General features: G+C 35.7%; 1 protein-coding gene across 1 annotated transcript; it reads left to right on the top strand.

Annotated features, from left to right (window-relative positions):
* The first annotated feature begins 2,846 nt into the window (after positions 1 to 2,846).
* LOC115969841 lies at positions 2,847 to 5,737 on the top strand. Its single transcript, XM_031089463.1, has 4 exons — positions 2,847 to 2,971; positions 3,118 to 3,282; positions 4,890 to 5,075; positions 5,495 to 5,737. The coding sequence occupies exons 1-4, from the start codon at positions 2,903 to 2,905 to the stop codon at positions 5,654 to 5,656; spliced, it is 582 nt and encodes a 193-aa protein (XP_030945323.1). The 5' UTR covers positions 2,847 to 2,902; the 3' UTR covers positions 5,657 to 5,737.
* The last annotated feature ends 17,259 nt before the right edge of the window (positions 5,738 to 22,996 follow it).

Raw genomic sequence — 22,996 nt, 5'->3', positions numbered from 1 at the left:
AGAAACCACCTGCAAGTGCATGCATATAAATACATAACTCCAAAAGGGGAGGAGGTAATTGAAAAACTCTAGCATATTATTTTCACAGCTTCTCTTTTGTCAATCTTTCTGACTTTGGCATCAAAGGCTTTTTGGCAGACACCACGCCGGCGACTTACATCCATTCTTCCCTTCACTCGTTCTTGAAGATCGGGGTGGTTGAGGACGACATCAATCTGGACGATCATCCTTGGTTGACGATCTGAGCATCATCAAGATCAATGTCTCAATGACATGCAGGTCCAACATGTGTGAAAATTGGCCGCATTGGCTAAGTGAGCAAAAATCTTCTTGGGCCAATTTTTTATTTTCTTGATATTATCCATTCTTAACCACCAATGACAAGAAAGAAATACCAACAACCGTGAGTTGTTCCATATTAAGTATTAACCTGAGGGCTGATAGGCTATCCTTAAAAATTAAGAAGGAAAATTCACTGCAATTTGATTTGGATCATAATTTTTTTCCACTTATCATGGTGTTAATGAATCATGTTTTCTCGATAGTGATTCATTGGAGAACAGCATTTCAATGAAATTAGAAAAACACGTTAGGAATAAATTTTTTTTATTCACAATTTACTAAGGTGGTAAATTAAGATTAGTGCAATATTGGTTTTACATGGCATTTGACACACACACACCAGTGACACCAATAACACTTTTTTTTTTTTTTTTAAATCCTTAACATTAGTTTTATTTTGCACCAATCATAATATGTTATCCAAATAGTTATTTAAAAAGTAATGAAAGTTTTTATCTCCCATAATATAGACATATTTTACCTATATATTATGTCCCTTTAGCTGTTGTTTTAATTTATTTATTTATTTCTCTTTTCAGAAAAGGCAACAATGTTCTATAGAATCTATACAATAGGATCGATATACATTCTTGCCGGATTAATCTCTTCGATATGGCTACAATCAATTATTGGATAACTAGATAATGTCTCGCATGATGCATGAATAGTGATGGAACCCAAACATAAATTTCGGTCTGCCTTTTTCTTTTCCTTATCTATCAATTTTAGTAGACCTTTTTATTTTCCTTATCTATCAAATTTAGTTTACGAAACCTTTTTTCTTTTCCTTATCTATCAAATTATATATTAAACTAACCTATTTTGACCACCCAAAAAAGTATTGAGCAGGAGAATTACAAAAATTTATGTTCAAAAAAATATAAGATTAATGCTATGTGTACAAAAATTTTACAATAATTTCAAAACAAAGCTTAGGTGGTAAGCTATTGATGATTCTAATTTGGGCCCAATAGTGACATTAATTTTTTACCAACTAATAACAGATTATCATATAAAATTTGTTATGAAAATGTTGTAGATGTAGAATTACTCCAAAAATAATCATGGCCCCTAAACATAATCCTCAACCCCTTAAACAAACAAAAAAAAAAAAAAAAAAAAGCTCAAATAATAACAATAAAAATTAGATAACAACAAAAATAACTCAAACAAATCATTAATTTTTTTCTAAACCCATTTTTTTATATATTACTTCACTTACATATGACATTTTATTATTGTTTTCCTTTAACAACATAATTTTCTTCTTTACTTTAATCACATGTCGCATGTTTCTTTTTTCATATATATACACACACACATATATATATTACTCATATATGACATGTTATATACTTATATTATGTAATGATGGTATTAAGAATATACATTATTTGATTTTGAATTAATAATTTGATATGGTATAATATCATGAAATGTTGAATTAGGTATATAACTTTAATAATAACCTTGAAACGATACGTTGAAATAGGCCGGCACCGAAATATTTCATTTCAATAGACAAATTGAACTAGTTCAAATTGGTATTCAAAACATGAGTATGTATATTCCAAACTGGCCATGAGAGAGAGAGAGAGAGCCCTACGTAGCACCCAACTATTCAACCAAACACTCCAATTTAGACCGCACTGAACTAATTCAGCCACTGAGACCCTTCAAAGTGTGTTGTGGTGAAAAATTGAGCAAAATCACACCTTGTAAATTGTAATTTGATGAACAAATAGGCCAAAAACCGCTCCACATGTGTACAGTGTACACCCCTGATTGAGAAATTGCTATTTACAATGGAAGACAACAAGACCTTACAGACTTATAGTTTTATCTTGGATGGTTAAATACTTAAATGTCAAGAGATCTATTCGCATTGGTTAAGGGATAGATCCTAGATGTTCACAAAATAGTAAAAAGCAAAAAGGGACTCTAGAGATATTACTCGTCATTATGTTTTTTGTGTATTACTGTTGATATTGTTAATTTTTCATATTAAAAGTTACTTTTTTTAGACAAATTTTGTCCTAATTACAAAATCAAGCTATCTTCTGGCAAGGAATGATTGTGGAGGGTCGTTCGCTAAATCCTTCGAACTAGGGGAAGTGCCCTTACAATGGAAGTTGGAAGACAGGGACAAAATATATATTTCCAAACAAATTGATTTTCAATTTATTTTGGCATTTTGATTATAGAAAAGAAACGGAACCCTAAGATATAAGACCAACAGACAATATAACAAAAATCAAACTCTTAAAGAATACAAGAACTTTATGTTGAGGATTACATGCATGGTCGTATAAAAAATAGATGCATGCATAGCTTTGACTGATACAGTTGGGTTTTTATTTTTATTAGATTCGGGATAAACGTTGATGTTGTGCGCCTAATATTACTCTTTATTTTGTTAGGACTACAATGTTGGGTTGTTTGCCACGCAATGTAACAAACCACTAATGACTTGTGAGGTGTACACAATTCACAGAATCATAGCAGTCCACATGAAACTGTTTAAGAGTGAAAAGCTCTAAATATCTGACTTTCTCAGCAAATGGAAGGTGGAAGACAATCTTACTTCTCCATGCCTCTTGCTTCTAGGTTGGATCGTTTGGATTTCCTTGTGAGTTTCTCTTCTCTCTTTTTTCCCCTTAATTTTTCTTAATTTTATAGAATAATATCATATAATATACCTCTTTATATGAGAATTCTTGTCCTTTTTTCTTTGTCATTCTTTAACATATAACTTTTGGGGTATATATGTGACAGATGAAATATTTAGAAAGAAAACAAAACTTACAAACATGGGATAGAAATAGTTTGGCCCTAGGACTCGAGAGACAATGCGTACCAGTGGATTTGGCAGTGAAGGAGGCTGACTCTAAAGGGCCACTGTTGGATAGGGTGGCAGCACTTGAACATAGGCTTTTTCAGGTAAATTTGCTTTCATCTATTTCACTCAAGAGTAGATATTCACAATGTATACTTACACATTTTGCGTTGAGATTTGGTTTTGAAGAATAATTATATACGGCATAACATTTTAGTTATGAATAAATCTACGGCACAACTTTGCTCGTCTTGTGATGAGTTAATAGACTATACATCAGGGGCAGAGCCATGTTGCTCCCTGGCCCCCCCCCCCCCCCCCCAAAATTTTAAATTTTCTCAACAGCATATATAGCAAAAATATATGGGCCCCCTCAAAAAATTATAACCGGGCCTCCCATTTATTCAAAAGACTTAAACTTTGTCTAATAAGTAAAACTCCTCCTCAAATAAAAGAATAGTTGAGCTCCCCAATTATCCAAAGACTTGTAATTAATCTAGTGAGCAATGAACTACTCTCTACAAATAGAATAAATGTTAGCCATTTTCAAAACAAAGCTTTTACATTTTCCTCTTCATTCTCATTCTCAAGCTACGTGCCTTTTGCCTTTTTCTCCTCAATATTGCTGCCAGCCTCATTGTTTAGTTAATATTAACAAAACAAAACTCATCTCAACACAGTCACACAAAACTAAAAACCCTCACAGCTAGTAAAAACAAATCTATCCCCTTTTTTTTTCCATCTCATTGCTGCTATAGTAGAGTAGTGAACTTGGAAGTGTGTGAGGATGTGGGTTTGTGTTGGGGGATAATTCATTAAAATATTTTTAAAATAAATAATATGAATGATAAAGTGGATGTTGCTTAAAATAATAGTGGAATTTGTTTTTCTTTAATGTGAGTAACATCTATGTAATTGAGAAAAAAAATTAAGGTTCTTTTTAGGTTAATTCTTGAGTCATGTTAAAGATATCAGTAATTTAAAATTTAGGACACTTGTAGTAACAAATGTTTTTTTTTTTTTTTTTGTTTAAATGCAAAATGTTCTTCTTTAATGATTTGATGATGGTGGCTGAATTTAAGATGCCTGTAGCAACATTGAGAATTCATAATTTGATGATAATAGATTAATTTTATTCTATGAAAGATTATCGTCATGCAATATATATATATTTTGGATATTATGTATGTCTATAGTGAATTAGACAATTTATGGATATATTAGAGTTGATAACTTTGTATTCAACATATTTATGAATTATGACTATTGTATAAATACTATAACTCGGCCCCCAAGTTAAAAATCCTGGTTACGCCCCTCCTTAGTTTATCCTAAAAATGTGCTCATAATTAACCTTACAAGCATTATAGTATATCAAAATTAATTTTCGCACTCACCAAAAAAGACAAATTGTTATGACGATAAGAAATTTTAAAGGATATGCCAAACATTAATAGTCAACTCATGTTTGTAAACTATGGTATACATCCATAGTTATATAGACTGTAGTTAGGTAAAAATTCGAGGTTTGAATTAATGCAGATACAAAACACTAGAAAAGATGTCATTACCTCTAGGCATTCTAGTTATCACTTAAATCCCATATAACAACGATTTGTAATAGCATATATATATTTTTTTGGGCTGCTTTCAGTTTTCATTAAGCAATTAGAGTGGTGGTTATATTGATAACTAATCTGTTCCACTTCAGCTATGCTTAGAGAAACAATCTAGCAATACATCAAGCTCTTCATCACTCGCATCAACACTAACACCTGGCTACACTTCTAGCCAAGGGTGCAAGGGGGAACCACCTAACTCACTCCCAACTTTCAACAATCACATTCATGGAGAGAGACTCATATCCAACGTCGGTTTCTATCGGCGTGAAATTCAGGTAAAAATATTGATTATTCTTCACGTACCATATACATTAACTGCTGATTATGATCAATTTATATGAACTGCGAAGGGACAAATTTAGAAACTCATAGTCTCTTGAGACATAAACTGCTTGTGTTTATATACATGTACGTGTTACTTTCACAGCTTTTTGCCGCATTTTAGTTCATACCGAAATTATTTAGGTTTAGAGTCTTATAACCTAATAATCTTTTTTTTTTTTATTAATTTTTACGAGAGGAGAATTTAATTCAAATTCCTCATTTACTGTTAAAAAAATAAGAAAGAAGAAGAAAGAAAGAGAAAAAGAAGCCTTATCTACTCCTTAGTTTTGCAAGTTCTATAACCTACACAATTGAAGTAAATGAATGGCATTTTAATCGCAACTTGAACAATTACTTGTTATTGGTGCAGGGAAAACCTCATAGAGTGCCAAAAATTTTGAAGCATGCAAGTCTTCCTAAGCAGCATATTGGGAACAGTAGGCCCACTAACACTAAGGATGAGAAAACATGCAAAAGCCAGAAGAAGGGAATATCTCCAAATTGGCCACGCTTAAAAATGTTGGGATGCTAATTCTAGGAGTATCTATTTCTTTTACTTATCTATGTTTATCTAATGAAATATTTGGTGACTGAAACCTCAATAATCGTCCCTGTTTTTTTTTTTTTTTTTTTTTTTTTTTTTTTTTTTTGCCTTATGGCTGGCTGGAATGAGTTATTGTAAAACTCTTATTTTAAACATCCACTGTTTACAGCAGCTAGCAAACAAATAAGAATGCAAATTCATAGTTGGCCATTGTCATGCTTAGCAGGGGTCAAATTCCAGAAGCCAGAATTGTCTTTTTAGTCCCGTCTTTTTATTTTTTATTTTTAGGGTAGGGGAATTATAAAATATTTCAAGAGCATCATAAATGAATTCTCCCTCCTTTCATATAAATAGTAGATCATATCATGAATTTAATTAGTATGATCCATTATATTGTAAGATGGGGAGTATAGTATTCTATAAGAAAAATTTTGACTTCAAACCAATTCGAAGTTATTTTTTTCAACTCATTACTTGACAATTAAAGAGACCATGCCCCGGCCCACTTATTCTAGGTGGGTCAAGCCCACATGAATGAGGGGAGTAATGTTTGTGCTCCTCAAAATGGCAGTTCGAATTTTTATATTTTTCTCCTAGATTGAGAGTTTTATAATAGAGTCGCCACTTATTTTATTAATTATAAAAAATAAGAAAACTATAATTGAAATATATATATTGAATAATTAAAAAAAAATACATCCTTATTAAAGTAAATAAAAAAAATATACATGGATTTGATCTTAAATACAATCTATAAAAGAAAAAGTCCATAACTTTGCGTCTTATTTACATTCTACAAAGATAAAACTAAATTGAAAAGAACTAATCTACAACCTTTAATTTAAGTTCAAAAGATAAATTACAAGGTCGAAATGGGTTTGGTGTCCACCTTGCACGGTGAAACTTGTCTCATAGGCTATGTTGGCCAAAGATCATGTCACATCAGCCATAAGACCAAACATGTCATCAATCAATTGCATGTTATTGCTTGAAAGTAAACACACCATGTTATCTTGCTTGAAATTAAATGTGTGTGACTATAATAGGTGTCATTCCTGAGTTTTAGCGTATCATTGAACTTGAACAAATAACATGGTGATTGTGTGTGATTTGTGTTACCCTCGATCTAACATGTTATTTCATAGGTTAACACAAACTAAGATCACAACCTAGTGTATGCATGAATATGTGAAATATAACCAAAAAGATTCAAAGAACAACCAAGAATATTCGAAGAATAAACTAATGACCTAGCATACTTTGATCCTAATTTTTATCACAATCACACAAACAAACATATTCTTTAAAGAAGACTAGCCAACATATCAATCTAACTGTAAAAAATTTAAAAAAAAAAAAAAAAGAAAAAAAAAAAAAGAGAATTCTAAGAGATGGGTAGAAAAGAACTCACTCAATACCTAAGAAGACCAAGGCACGACAAACTTTTTCTACTTCCCTTAAAATTTTAGAAAGAGGAGAGTGCTTTGGAATGGTTTTGCCTAGCCTTTTCATAGTGGAGGGGGAAGATTCTAAAAGGGGGGGAATGCATTAAAGCTGGGATCGATAAGGGTGTATTTCTTTGAAGGTGAAACAGAGTGGATGGAAAACTTTGGAGAGAAAATGGGAAGGAAAACTTTTTTTGAGTGTGTTTAGTTGGGTAAGTAGGAAGAAAAATAAATGGTGAGACTCAGGTGTTTTTTCCCCAGACCCACCAAAATGTTTTCTCCCAAAATGGAGAAAAGACTTATTGTAGATAAATTTTTTCTTGATTGACAAAAATGTCCCATTTCTTCAAGTTGCCTTTATTTTTTATTTTTTTTCTTCTCCCTAGGCAGTAACGTTGCCTTGTTGCTTTTTTTTTTTTTTTTCCTGGGCAACATTGCCACTTTTTTTTTTCTTTTGATTTTCTAGGCTAGGTGTGCCTTTTTTTCCCCCTCTTCTAGGCAATATCATTGCCCTTTTTCTTTTTTTCTATTCTTTTTTTTCTTTTGATTTTCTAGGGTTTGGGCGTTACAATTTTTTTTTTTTTTTTTAACTCAACGTGATTTTTTTTTGGGACATGTTTTTTATATTTTTAATAAATTTGGGTGATTGTTCTTTTTTGTGGTTATTTGTCACTTTTTTTTTTTAATTGGACATCATTCTTTAACAAGGGTATGTGAGTAAATTTATTCAAACTCATTTTTTCCATCCCTCCACTTTTCCACTTCCAATCAAACAAAAATGAGAGAAAATAAAATAGTTTTTATCCTCCTACTATTCCATCCTCCCACCATTTTCTATTCTTCCACTTTTCCACTCCTCCAACCAAACGGACCTTAAGAGAGAGAGAGAGAGAGAGAGATTTGAAATTTTGGAAGACCTAGCGCCCAGTGGCAGGTGGAGCAAGGATCCAAGTGGACCTCAAGAATCAAGATCAACTAATTATCATTAATTTGGTCTAATAAATGGATAATTATTACTATTATTTAAGAAATTAATAATTGATTACTAACCATATTAAATTATATAAATGCAACTCTACATTGATTTATGGACTTGACTAGTAGGATAATTAGACGTAATTGAATTTAGATTGAGCCCAAATTGGACCCATCAAAATTAATTATTCATAATTACATGTGGTCGATCTTGAATTATGTACATGCATCTTAACCATTAAAACTTAAATTTGTGATATCTTTTAATTTAATGGCACAATTAATTAAGGCCTGTGATCTATCATTTTGGTCATTATTATTTCAAATTTATATTAAATGAAGTAATTGGAAATCAAATGGCCAAAATTGTAGTCTTACGAATGGGATGTGAAATCATCCTTTTGCCCTCCGTGTGAGGTTAAATGCAAATTATAAAATGAAGTATCTACAATAAGATAACAAGTTACAAAAAGCAAAATTTTAAATTAAAAACTATAGATGTTAATGTATTTATGTATTATTTAATTTTTTTAAAAGGATATTTTCTTAAACATTACTATTCATTTTTGAAAAAAAAACATTTATCATTGCGTCTCAGTAAAACTTTGGCATAAGGTTTTTTTTTTTTTTTTTTCAATTAACAAAACCATATAACTTTGTAAGGAAATTCTATTTTAGATTATTACGTGTTTAATAACAATTTTTTTTTATTGAAATTAATAAAGCTATCCTCAACGTTTTGACTAAAGAAGAAAAGTAAGAGCAGTTTTTTTTTTTTTTTTGAGAGTAAGAGCAGATGTTAATCATTTGCAAAACATTAAGATTATAAATCGAATTTCTCTTTAATAATTGCAATCATAGAGACCGTCAAAATTAGGATAAAAACAAACTACCTAAGGGGTCTGTGGGGCCCAAACGATTTACGGGCCGGGCCCATCTACCTGGGGAAAATCCGAAGGCCCAAGCCGAGGAGGGCTATGGCCCAAACTCGACCAAATAGCCTATGGACATCGCCGAGGACGGCTCAGTCCTCGGCAGACCCAAAGTTCCCCCCCTGTAAGGAGGGCAGAAACGGTATAGGACCGAAACCAGGACAAAAGATCTAAAATATCTAGGGAAAGCTGCTGTTATTGCCATTTAATGCTCTGAACCTGACAGAGCCGCATTCTTTGGCTTTTACAACCATCCCCAACGACTTTGGGGGATAGGCTGATGGGACAAGTATCAATTTTGGAAAGATTGACCCTATACGTGGACGAAGGACAATGAACGCAGGCGAATATAAAAGGAAAAAGAAGTAACCTAAAAGAGGGGTTGGGAAAAATGGCCAGAAACCAGAGCCTCCCAGCCCACCTCCAGGAGAAAGACTCCAGGGGTGTAGGAAAGCTTAAGTTCATACGAACATCGCGAAAAACCCACCGCCTATCAACCAAGGCCTAGCCTTCCAAACCCACGCTCTACAAATGATATTGTTAGGGGCCTTTTCACGTGCGAACCCGACACTGTTACGGTCCGCCACGAATCGCGTCCTTACAGGGTCCAATACTAATTTGGTATAAGGGACAAATAGTATTAATTATCAAAGGTTTAGGTTGTTTCTCAAAACAAAACAAATAATAATAAATAAGGAGGCTGTTTTTTTTTTTTTTTTTGAACCCCCTTCTCTCTTCAGCCCCACATGAGGTGCTTTCTTAGCTTTCTATGCTACTCTATAAATTGCTTCCATGGCCGATGCATATATGCTAAATTTGTATTCTCTTTTTTTTTTTTTTTTTTAAGTAACACTATACATTGTAAGCGCATTTATATAATAATAAAGGAGCGAAACAATATCCTATTTGGTCTTTCGTGATATTTTTAATAAAAACGTTTAAGATTCAAATCCCTCTTCATTAACTATTAATTTCAGTTAGCTCAATTAATAAAAAATTTTATCGATGAATAAAAGATCTAGAATTATTGGAACCTTGCCTACATTAAAAACTAATTGATGTTTTGGCATGATTATATATATATATATATATATATATAAAATGTTTGTTAAAATTTTATCTATTTACCAACTAATGAATTAAAAAAAAAAATGGTGGAGCCTCTCGTACGACTCAAGCTACCTATAAAACAATTATAAAGTATAATGACGACTTGCAATGGAATAATTTTTAAAATATTGGTGGGAATCATCAACCCCACAAATTGAGGACTAAGAAAACTTCAACATCATAATGGAACATAAAATGGTTGCACCAATACAATATGTTGTTTGCTACGTTTTTTTATTAAAAAAAAATTAGGGAGTCAAGGAAAAGGTGTGGACATGAGCCACAAATACCAAAAGGCAGGAATTAAAATAATAAGAGGGAACAAGATGTCATGGGCAATGGTGGCTAACAGGGCCTGTTGGATGCTTCACGTCCACGGAAAAAAGTGTAATATTCCTTTGTTTTCTTGTGAAATACTTGACCATTTCAACTATGGAATTTAAATTAGGGGGAAAGATTAGAAAAGATTAACATGTAAGCTATGGATAAATACAGAAACTGAATGGTTTGTATAGCTGGAATAGTCGTGGAGTGATGTGGACGCCTACCTTTTAGAAAAGTGAACCACGCAAGCTCCAGCTCTCTCAAAGAAAATTGTTTTATGTGGAGAATATTCAGTGTACATTACCAAATATCCCTCCAATTTCCTCTTTGTTGAATTTCTCGTCTTTTACCTTATGATACATTGTATGATTCATATTTTTTACTATTAAAATATATATACATATATCATAAATGCTGATATGATATGACACAACACGTGACATAACAATGTGATAAATGACATATTTTAGATATTTGAAGTGCGTGATGACGATGCATTAAAGTGATTATATGTGGCATGAGAGTATGTGATCGACCAAATTGTATTTATGCTATGACAAAAATATACATGTAGTAAGTTTTTTTTTTTTTTTTTAATTGAGGAAAAACTATATGTATTTTTTTTATTGCTGTAAAAAAATTTTAAAAAAAATAAAAAGAGAAGAATTTACATTAATGAGAATAGACTGGGCAATAGAAGGTGGAGTATCCCTTATCCATATCACTGATCATATGATGTTCCTAATTCGATTTATTCTAATTGTGTTTGAACTCTCCCCCTACTATGGTCTTTGCTGATCATCGAATCCAGCCCATCCCAACCTACTCGTAGTGTTTGGAATTGTATTGCTTGCACTACTTGTGCTTTAAGTGTTTGACTGTGTGTAGAGTGTATGAAGTCATCACCAATCATCAGAATTTCCTTAAGGTGTGATTGATACCTTGAATTTAAATTTGATTTTTTTGAAGTTTATTTACTCTAACTTTAGTATGCCAAATTGTGCCTCAAACCAGGAACTCAGAATCAGGGGTTTGATTACACATAGAGAAAGTCTTATGCGTTCCACAATGCCTGATTGCAGTCGATTTCTTTTCTTGACTACCCCTTGGTAATGTTATGCAATGCAATATAAATAAAATACTTGCCTAGTTTTGGAGGCATGCCCCTTGATATGAGAAATGCATCAAGATTGATATATGAGGTATGATATCAAGGGTTTTAATTTTTAGAGGAAAAACAAAACAATTTTAGCTTAATTAAAAAGGATTTTGAACAATTTGTGGATTGACAAAGAGTCGGTAGCAAGATACACTTGAAATCTCAAGATTAACTGTGCAGCCACGTTTTGTGAGGTCGATCCTAGCTATTATTAGGATCACATTAGTTTATTGTAAATGATGTAATCAATCAGTTGATGAGGATTTGGACTAGATGGGGATCACATAAGGAAAACATCCTTCATGCTCTCATTTGCTGATGTTGTTGTGTTGAGAGAGAGAGAGAGAGAGAGTTTTGTCATGAAAAATCGCATGAATCCAAAATATGCATTTAAAGGTTTTTCATTCTTATTACATTTTCTATTCTTCATATTTTTCTACCTTCTTTCCCAAACAATATTTCTTCTAATCTTATATGATAAATAAAATAAAATAAAATAAATCTATCTTTGATTATATCATAGTAAAATAATTTTATTAGTCATAAATGTGTGTGTATATATTGTTGTTGGATGCATTACGTGTTGACTTTCCCTATTGTGGTTGTTATCTCATCAATTTTCAATCCAAAAAAAAAAAAAAAAAAAAAACCACATAAGACAAGAAAAAGAAACTTCCTAATTAATTATCAAAACAATTGAAAAGAAAACGTAAATAATTATGCCGTAGGTTGGAAACTATAATAATCATCATTATATTGGGCATTGGGCACTGACGGCTGCCCTATTTATCAATGCTTAAAATCCACCTAGGAGTTTAGACTTTTATTTCTCCCGGATCTTGCTTGCTATCTTACACAATACACAATATACGAGTGGTGGAAACTCAAAAAACAAAATCATATGTATAGTCAATATCATGGATCAGTCAATTTAGCTCGTTCGCAACTTCCTAATAATTACTTTAATTAATAGTTTCAAGTTTCAACCAATGAATATCACTCAATGATTCCTGGAATTAGATTGTAGTCATTTTCCACACCATGATTAACATTATTCAAATACCCCGAAAAATCAACCCGGTATAATTTTAGTTTTATACAATAAATAGTTAATTTGGTTATCTGGGACAATTTTTTCAAACAATCAACCACCGAGTGAAAGGTGATGTATCCTTGTTTTGCATCCATAAAACCTCGATCATAAAATTTGATAGCCCTAAATAATAACAAAATTTAAGGTACCTTTATATATTATAATCTCATCCACTCTCTCTTCTTTACGTGTGTTTGTTTCTAGAAAAAAAAATATATATATATATATATTTAGACAAAAAAATAAGATAGCGCAGCAGTAAGATTTTCGTATATCAATTTCTGATCATTGTTTGGAAAAAAAGAAAAGAAAAATTGGCTTCTGCATTTCTGATTTCCAGGGAGTCAAAAAAAAAAAAAAAAAAACTGTAGAAGCACCATCGCTACGTTCACGTTCACGCGGGTTAAGCCTATAATCCAAGGTTTGACTCTTCACTCTTGGATTAGAGTTTAAAACAAAATACACCAACTACCAAACTCAGCTTAAGAACAGCTTAATTAAGCCGTCTTTTAGCTATTCATCAGCTCATACCCAAAGGTCACTTACAAGGTCCTTTTCTTGTCCTATTGTTTTTCCCTTACATTATTTCAGTTTGCTTTTGTCATAACTACACCATCCAATGCTTTTCCATGTTGGTTTTTAGCTGTAACTATATGTTAGAGGGTTTAGTTTACTTTCAGTACTTTTTTTAATTGGAATCTCCTTTTATTTTAATGAAAAACTGTCATATCACTCACTAACTAGATAAAATGTGGAAATTAAAACTCACTACCACTTATCATTGTATATTCCAAATAAAAGGAGACCTCTAACTAAAAAAACACTGGAGGTAAGCCAAACCCCATGCTAGACATGTCGGCAGCTGATACTAGATTAGGTCAAATTTATGACCCTCTCATCTCAAGTCCCAATAATTGGAGTAAAATCAAAGGCCAGACCAACTCGTATATAATTTGATCGATAAAAACAAAAGGGGATGTAGTTTTTCTGCTGAATCAAAAGGGGATATGCAGTTAGTCTAAGAAGATCGGTCAGCTTCATATATTAGTCATGAAAATGAAATAATTGTTGCTACATGCGATGCACGCGTGACTAAATTAAATGACCTCTCTGACAACTATCAAGTGGTCATATAAGTTGATACAAGCTCATGTTCACTCATTTAGAGCAACCTAAATTTCTTTTTTCAAGGTAATGGAGTTTTCAAAGCAATCTATTCAAAAGGAAAAAGGGAAGAATTTTCAAGGTAATAGATACCAATCACGTTAAGGGGTTTTAGCCCTCATTCTCACAGCTTATTTAATTAGTTTGTTTTCCGATCAAGTCACTGAAATTTTCTTGAATTCAATCTGGCATGCTCGCACTATAAATTTCTTTGCTCAAACTATAATTGATGTGAAGTTGGGATGGGGGGATAATAATTGGTGGGTATTAGTCCATATGACTATACCCATGACTTAACAAGTAATAACATGTACCTTATCTACAAAGAAATCTAATATACTAAGAGTATTCACATCAGTACGTTTATAATAGAAAAATGTGTAGAATTTACACAGTTTTACTTAAAGATAACAAATCAGTTCGCGTTAAATTGTGTAAATTTATAAGTTTGCTACAGTAATCGTGTAAATTTACACTGACACTATTTATTTTACATTTAGTTTTTTTTTTTTTTTTTTTTCTATGTATCTTGAGGATGAAAAAAGATAGTGAATAATGATTGTTGTGTGTGAAGGAAGAGAAACAATTAAAAAAAATCAATCTTTAAATGAAATGTAATATAAAATAAATAATCTGATGTGAGATGTTTTGTAAAGTGAGTATATAAAATAAAAAATGTACGTTCTTATGCTAAAATAGACATAATTTATTGCAGGAATTGATGCAAATGCTCTAAAGTTGGTATAAAATTGCAAGTTGGGATATAGGTTTTCACTTTAGTTTGACTTTAGGCATTATTAAAACTTGATCATTAAGTTGTAGTACGTATACAAATGTGATCACTGGCTAAGGGTGGGGGGTGAAAAAATCCCCCCCCCCCCCTCTTTTCAATTTCTATGAAAAATAAAAAATAGGCGAAAAGCCCATTAGTCCCTACATTTTCACGCGATTCCCACTTTGATCTCTAAGTTTTTTTTACCGCTTTTAGTCCCTATTTAGAAAAACGTCTTCTATTTTAGTCCTTTCCGTCAGTGCCGTTAGAGCAAAATCCTAGGTGGCAGACGGAACACCTTATTAGCTGATGTGGCGTTGATGTGGCGATTAAGTGGCATTTTTATATGCCACATCAGCATTTTAAAATAAAATAAAATTTTAGTTATTATTTAATTATTTAAATAATAATTAATAATTAACATAAAATTTTCTTTTCTTTTCATTATTTTGTTGGAAGATCATCTTTGTGTTCTTCGTTTTCTTACCGTTCATATTCTTCATGTTTTTAGTAAATTAATTCCTAGTTTCTTGTCTTTTCTTTTCTTTGCCTTTCCAATACGTTCTTTGTAACCAAACAAATCGAAATTCAGAACTTAGATCAAACAATAATCAACATACACCAACCAAAATCCAGAAATCAACATACACCCACCAAAATTGAAAACCCAGAAATCAACATACACCAACAATCAAACCCAGAAACAGATCTGCATATTCAAAAATTTTAACCCAACATACACCCATTAAAATCAAAAGACCTGCATCCTCTTTGTTCACAAAATCAACACCAATCTCCAAGTTGGAAACCCACCAATCCATCGAAACACAAAATCAAATCCAACTTGAAAACCCACCGATCTCCACCATCCTCCAAATCCCACCATTCTCTCAAACCCAGCCTTTGAATCATAACCCACAAATTCGCCACAGAGCAGTGTACCAATCCGCCAAAAACCCACAAACCCAGATCAACAAATCTCACGAACCCACAAATCCGCCACAGATCAATGCACCAATCCACCACAAATCCACAAACCCAGATCAGCAAAACTCACAAACCCACAACCTACAAACCCAGATCCACACCACTGAGCTGAGAGAGACTTGAGCGACCCAATCTCCATCCTCCCGTACTCCTGCTTCTCTCCGACCCTGACCTTGCCGTCGAGCCTCTGAACAATGAGCTGCAGCCCATAACAAATCCCCAAAACCACGATACCATTGGCCTCGGCCCATTTGGGGAATTCAGGCAGAAACGAAGGGGAATCGGGGGTGTGGACGGAGTGGGGTCCGCCGGAGAGGATGACGACGCGTGGGTTAAGAGATTCGATGGTGGAGAGCGGGGAAGTGCCGGAAATGCAGAGGGAGAAGATGGAGAGGGATCGTTGGGAAGGCTGGTTTTATTTTAATTTTTTGGGTTTGTGCTGGTTTTATTTTAATTTTTTGGGTTTGTGTTTTGTGTTTGTTTTCATGTTTAATTCCTTGTTCAGGTTTAATTTGATGTTCTTATTTATTGGGTTTGTGATTTTTGGATTTTAATTTTGTGTTCTTAGATCTGAGTTTGTGTTCTTGTTGTTCTTGCTCAAGACATACTTCAATCTCAATTAATGTGATTTTTTATTTTTATTTCGGTTTTTTATTTTTTTATTTAATTAAAATTAATAAATTATTTTTTAAAATTTAAATGCTGACTTGGCATTTTTTAATGACAAAATAAAATTTTTTATTATTATTTTAATAATTCCGTTTTGCCACGTAGGTCAGTGCCCTAACGGCACTGACGAAAAGGACTAAAATAGAAGACGTTTTTCTAAATAGGGACTAAAAGTGGTAAAAAAGAAAATTTAGAGACCAAAGTGGAAATCGCGTGAAAATGTAGGGACGAAAATGTGTTTTTCGCCTAAAAAATATATCTTGACTTTTACACATTGGCCCTCCCAAGAAAATAATCTGGCTTTGCCTGTGAAAAACTTTTTTAACTTTGTTTAAAAACACTTAAAAAACTTTTAGCTAAGTTAAACTCAAGTAATTTCAACCCAGTAAAAGAGTACTCACGTCCAACTCTGCAAATCATTTTTGAAGTCAAACTGATAAGTAGTGTAACTAGATAACACACACACAAACTCCATACCCGCCTCTGTATTATTGTTAAAAATTATGATAAAAGTTATCGTGCTTAGCAACAATGCTGAAGAGTTTAGCTTTTTGTATATAATTCTCTCTTTTTTACTCTCTCTCTCTCTCTCTCTCTCTCTCTCTCTCTCTCTCTCTCTCTCTCTCTCTCTCTCTCTCTCTCTCTCTCTCTCTCTCTCTCTCTCTCTCTCTCTCTGGTCGTGGGAAGCCACTTGCATCAGGTGTTGCTAGCACTCAAGGTCACTACAGTGACCGATTGGCATCGTCGAGGTCACAGCTGTGAGGTGGGTGGTCTGGTCGCTAATCTGATTCCGTGTGGGTGTTGTTGGGTCATCAATATTAGGCATTGGGAGGAGTAGGGAAAAATATTTTAAGCTTTTAATAGGATTTCAGTTTGTTGTACTGGGGCATTGTGAGAAAGAAAAAAGGGGGGGGGGGGGGTTGGGGGAACCAATTATTAGAATGTTTTAGAATGATGTTTTGCAAAATGAAGGGTACGATAATGTGTTTAGCTTTTTTTTCTTTTTTTTTTTAAATGACTTTTTATTGTAAAATTTGGCAAAACTAGATGTGAATGTTCTTAAAAGTATTTAGTGCTTCTTAGTAGCCACAACTAGCTCATCTCCATAGGCGGAGGGAGGGGGGCTGGGGGGCCATGGCCCCTCTCGATTTTCCAAAAATGCCCCCTTCTCCTCTATTTAATGTTAAAATTTTAAAATATTGAGAAAATTTTAGGTGATGGTCCTCTTTCATTTCAAAAAAATATATATAAATACTCTTTAATTTATTATTGTCTCCTTTATTTTTTTTGTAATATTGACTGTAAGGACACGATTCCTTTGCGGCCCACTAACATTTTTGGGCTCACACAATAAAGGTCCCTCACAATATGATTTGTAGAAAGTGGGCTTGAAAAGCTAGCCGCTGGTCAAGGGGCGATGCCCGGTCATGGCTTTAGAGGAATTCATGTAAAAAAAGGAGTTGGGCTTGAACATTTAAGCCCTAAGGTGTCGCGCCCTATGGCATGGGTCTCCTCGGAGTTGATCCGAGGACCATTGAGGCCTTATCCCGGTTACCCAATGACGGACTTTCTTCAGTGAAGTCCGGAGTCGTTGAGAGGTTCTTCCCCATGTAGTCTCTCTCTTTTTGAGGTGGGATGGGCTCCCCCTCAGATTTACTTACTTTCTTATTTTATACTAGCTTGCATTCGTTGTCCTTCGTCCACGTGTAGGGTCAATCTTTACAAAAACTGACATTTGTCCCATCAGTCCAATCCCGGAATTGTTGGGGATGGTTTGATAAAGCTGCAGGGTAAGGCTCTGTCAGGCGCTGGGTCTTATCTGGAAGGGTAGTAAGGATAACTTCCCCAAGATATTTTGGATCTCCTTACAAATTCGTCCCTATACCAGTTTTGCCCCTGTATTCCGATGGGATTCTAGATCTGCCGAGAACTAAACTGTCATCGGCTGCCTCCCAAAAACTGTTTTGGGCTCTGTATTGTAGAGTTTGGGCCACAGCTCTCCTCGGATTGGGCCTTTGGATCTTCCAGGAGCAACTGGGCTTGGCCCTTAAATTATTGGGCCCCACAATAGCCCTTCAAAATCCTTCTATCCGACTTCCGGGTTGGAAATGAGGGTTTTGGCAAACCCGGGCCCTTAATATGGCTTGTTTAGTTCAGTCCCGCATTTATGTGAGCGGTTTTCCACCTGTCCAAGAAGTTAGCCGGTTTTCAAGGGATTCCGTTTAATCTGCTCGTGATCTACTCCTGTCGCTTGGCTGTCCCAGACGTACCCTTAATGAATCCCCTTTACGAGGCTCATTTATGTCCGGCGGCTCATCTGATAAGGTGGGGAAATGGAACGGATGCCTCTTTTTTCTTCAAATTCTTTTGGGAAACTTGAATGCATTTAATACCCTCCGTTTTGCCTTTCCTATAAGAAGGCAAGCAGGAAGTCATCACTTTCGTGCAGACTCCTCTCCTTCCTTCTGAGATCTGAAACCCGTAGCCTCCTTTAGCGTCTGCTTAGCCCGTTTGTTATACACCATATCAGTATACGCCTACCATAACGAACGATGAAGGAACCATGCCCCTCCTCAAAACACCATGTTCTGATAAAGCTTGAAATGGCTCGATCAGGGCAAGGGTGGCGCAGACTTAAGATCTGTCCCGCCTCTCTTTCAGCCAAAATCCGAAACAAGGGCTCGTCACGTCGAATTCTCGGCGTGACTGAGTCGAGAACACCCAATATCAGCATCACTCGGCTCCTCACGAGCGTACCTAACATGGCACCAGTGTGTTAGGAGTCAGGACTGAGGCAGGGGCGAAGTGCTTCTGCCTCTCCCTCTCTTTGCTCACTGGTGCCCTCCTCCGTCTTCCTCTTATAGTCTTCCCAGCACCAGTTCCGCCCTGGTGCTGTCCTTCTCCCTCTTTTGCTCCTCTCTTTGTCTTTTCATCTCTCCCCCTCTTCTTCTCCTCCTTCTCTTACTTATGTCCTCCATCTTCTTCATTCATCTCCTCCATCTTCTTCATTGATTTCTTCCTTACTATTTCCTTCTTCTTCATTCTCTTTTTTTTTTTTAAGTGAGTTCTTCTCTTAGTATGAGCAACAATGAGGCAGAGATTGGAGAGACTTTGAAGACAAGTTTAAAAGACGCTTGACCGTTTGCTTATCTGTACTGTGGATGTTAGTGCTGTTTCGGCAGCCCCTCTTTTGTATAGGCTTGTTGAAGCCCCTTTTTGTACATTGTAATAATTTTTCATATTAATAAAAGTTGTTTCTATTTCACTTTGCATGTTCTGTCTCTTTGTTTTCATAAATTTGCAAGTGCTGCTCGGCTCAATAATATCGCATCTAAATCAATGACGACTAAGACCAAAATACTTAATAATAAAAAGATGTTGCCATAATTTTAATAGAAGTGCTCGGCATAATAGGGCAGACCAGTAAAAAGTAATACTTACCCCCTGCTAGCCGAGGAGAGAAACGAAGGCTTGATGCCGTGTGAGGAATAACCATTTGAAAACATACTACCCACTAAATGAACAGCCCTCTTAAGCCATTGAATACTGGGGCGTTCCACCACCTTCCTTACAATTTGTTGTCCTTAACCTTTTATGGTGTTTAAGCCGTGGGTCAAGTGATCTGACATTTTTATCAAGTAGCCCACCTTATGAAATCCAAACCTTTTCTTATCCAAGCAGTTGATTTCCCCCTTGGCTTGGGTCCGAGGACCATACAAGGCCTTGATTCTGTCCAGAACTCGTAATAATAATAATTCTTGTACTTGGTTTCCCCATAGGCTTGAGTCCGAGGACCATACAAGGCCTTGGTTCTGTCCAAAACTTGTAATAATAATAATTCTTATACTTGGTTTCCCCATAGGCTTGAGTCCGAGGACCATACAAGGTCTTGGTTCTGTCCAAAACTTTATGCTCTTTTCTCAGGTGTCATAAGCTGCCGAGCAGGAAGTTATCCTCGGCAAAGGTTGTTCCTTGGTGTGGGTCATAGTCCGTGGGCTTCCATGCAGAACGGGCCTGGGCCGCGAATTTATTAGGCCCACAGATTTAGAGGCATTTCCATAGTCTTTGGTCACGCGGTACTTTTTGGCGTCCCAGTGTTCGAGGTGCGCCTTCATGAGACTCCTTTAATCTCAAGGTTGCAGACGGCATTGGAAATCGAGCCGGAGACATTTTGTCTGTAGCATTCCTTGGGACGCTGCGTGAATTAAATGCCATCACCTCATCTTTTAAATAAATAGGAGAGAGAGTTGCTTTGCCTTCGCACAAATTCTTCAGTCTCCTCTCCTAGTACATCATGTTTGAGGCCAGGATTGGGGCAAAGGAGCTCTCTCCGCCACAAAAGCGCCGTGTCTTCCTGAGACTCCAGATAGTGAGGTACGGGCCAAGGAGGCGTAGACTCAAGAGAATATTTCAGTTCGAGAGAGGGGAAAGGATGTTTCTCCCTCTTTTAGTCAAAATCCGAAGCAGGTTCTGGTCATGCCAGATTTTTGGTATGTCCGAAGAAGGAATTTCCGCCATCAGCGCCGTCTGCCTTGTAGCAGGCAAATTTCTGCGGGGGCTTCCCAACTTCCGGCTCCCTGCATCTTTTCTGTAGATGGTGTTAGCCTGAGGTCAGGTTCTTTGGCTGCCTGAGTTATGGGCATGTAGAAGCGTCGAGGAATAGTTTCCTTAGACGACATCTTGGAATAGTAGCCAACCTCTCCTCTGAGATATCTCCTCGGCATCATCTTCACTCTTTTGTACTTTTCTTTTGCTTACGCAGTTAACTCTAATGTAAACTTGTTTCAGCTTTTGTTATACACTGTACTGTTCTTTTGTCTTAATAAAACATGTGTTTATTTCTTTATACATACTTTTTTGCAACAACCACTTTGGGCCTGAATATTAAATCTAAGCCTGCCTTTAACAATAGTCTGGGCAGAAGAATACTTTAACACAAATCCTTATTAGTTTAAACTCGCAAATATTATCAAGTATAACAATGGTAATCCTCAATAGATTAAATTCATGGAACTAACCGAGATAACTGTTGAGTGCTACGCGATGCACGCTAGACCAATTCCCGAGAACGATAAACTCTAAACAATTCGTCCGAGACGGTAGTTGAGTAGCGAAGGACTTTGTGCTTTTGGGTAATATGCTATACCGTATCGCATCATTCCCTTTGGCACGGGGGATCCAAGGGTAGACCGGGGAACCCGTGCAATTAAGGGATTGACCCAACTGTTAACGAGAAGTTCTCTTCGGATGGATCTTGAGGTTTATGATCTTTTTATGTACTTGGTTTCCCCATAGGCTTGAGTCCGAGGACCATGCAAGGCCTTGGTTCTGTCCAAAACTTACGATCTTTTTATATACTTGGTTTCCCCATAGGCTTGAGTTCGAGGAACATGCAAGGCCTTGGTTCTGTCCAAAACTTACGATCTTTTTATGTACTTGGTTTCCCCATAGGCTTGAGTCCGAGGACCATGCAAGGCCTTGGTTCTGTCCAAAACTTACGATCTTTTTTTTTGTACTTGGTTTCCCCATAGGCTTGAGTCCGAGGACCATGCAAGGCCTTGGTTCTGTCCAAAACTTATGATCTTTTTTTTGTACTTGGTTTCCCCATAGGCTTGAGTCCGAGGACCATGCAAGGCCTTGGTTCTGTCCAAAACTTATGATCTTTTTGATGTACTTGTTTTCCCCATAGGCTTGAGTCCGAGGACCATGCAAGGCCTTGGTTCTGTCCAAAACTTATGATCTTTTTTTGTACTTGGTTTCCCCATAGGCTTGAGTCCGAGGACCATGCAAGGCCTTGGTTCTGTCCAAAACTTATGATCTTTTTATGTACTTGGTTTCCCCATAGGCTTGAGTCCGAGGACCATGCAAGGCCTTGGTTCTGTCCAAAACTTATGATCTTTTTTTGTACTTGGTTTCCCCATAGGCTTGAGTCCGAGGACCATGCAAGGCCTTGGTTCTGTCCAAAACTTATGATCTTTTTTTGTACTTGGTTTCCCCATAGGCTTGAGTCCGAGGACCATGCAAGGCCTTGGTTCTGTCCAAAACTTATGATCTTTTGATGTACTTGGTTTCCCCATAGGCTTGAGTCCGAGGACCATGCAAGGCCTTGGTTCTGTCCAAAACTTATGATCTTTTTATGTACTTGGTTTCCCCATAGGCTTGAGTCCGAGGACCATGCAAGGCCTTGGTTCTGTCCAAAACTTATGATCTTTTGATGTACTTGGTTTCCCTATAGGCTTGAGTCCAAGGACCATGCAAGGTCTTGGTTCTGTCCAAAACTTATGATCTTTTTTTGTACTTGGTTTCCCCATAGGATTGAGTCCGAGGACCATGCAAGGCCTTGGTTCTGTCCAAAACTTATGATCTTTTGATGTACTTGGTTTCCCCATAGGCTTGAGTCCGAGGACCATGCAAGGCCTTGGTTCTGTCCAAAACTTATGATCTTTTTTTGTACTTGGTTTCCCCATAGGCTTGAGTCCGAGGACCATGCAAGGCCTTGGTTCTGTCCAAAACTTATGATCTTTTGATGTACTTGGTTTCCCCATAGGCTTGAGTCCGAGGACCATGCAAGGCCTTGGTTCTGTCCAAAACTTATGATCTTTTTATGTACTTGGTTTCCCCATAGGCTTGAGTCCGAGGACCATGCAAGGCCTTGGTTCTGTCCAAAACTTACGATCTTTTTATGTACTTGGTTTCCC

Source organism: Quercus lobata, chromosome 12, assembly GCF_001633185.2.
Source record: "Quercus lobata isolate SW786 chromosome 12, ValleyOak3.0 Primary Assembly, whole genome shotgun sequence".
Classification (NCBI taxonomy): Eukaryota; Viridiplantae; Streptophyta; class Magnoliopsida; order Fagales; family Fagaceae; genus Quercus; species Quercus lobata.
This window is presented reverse-complemented; position numbering and strand designations above follow the sequence as displayed.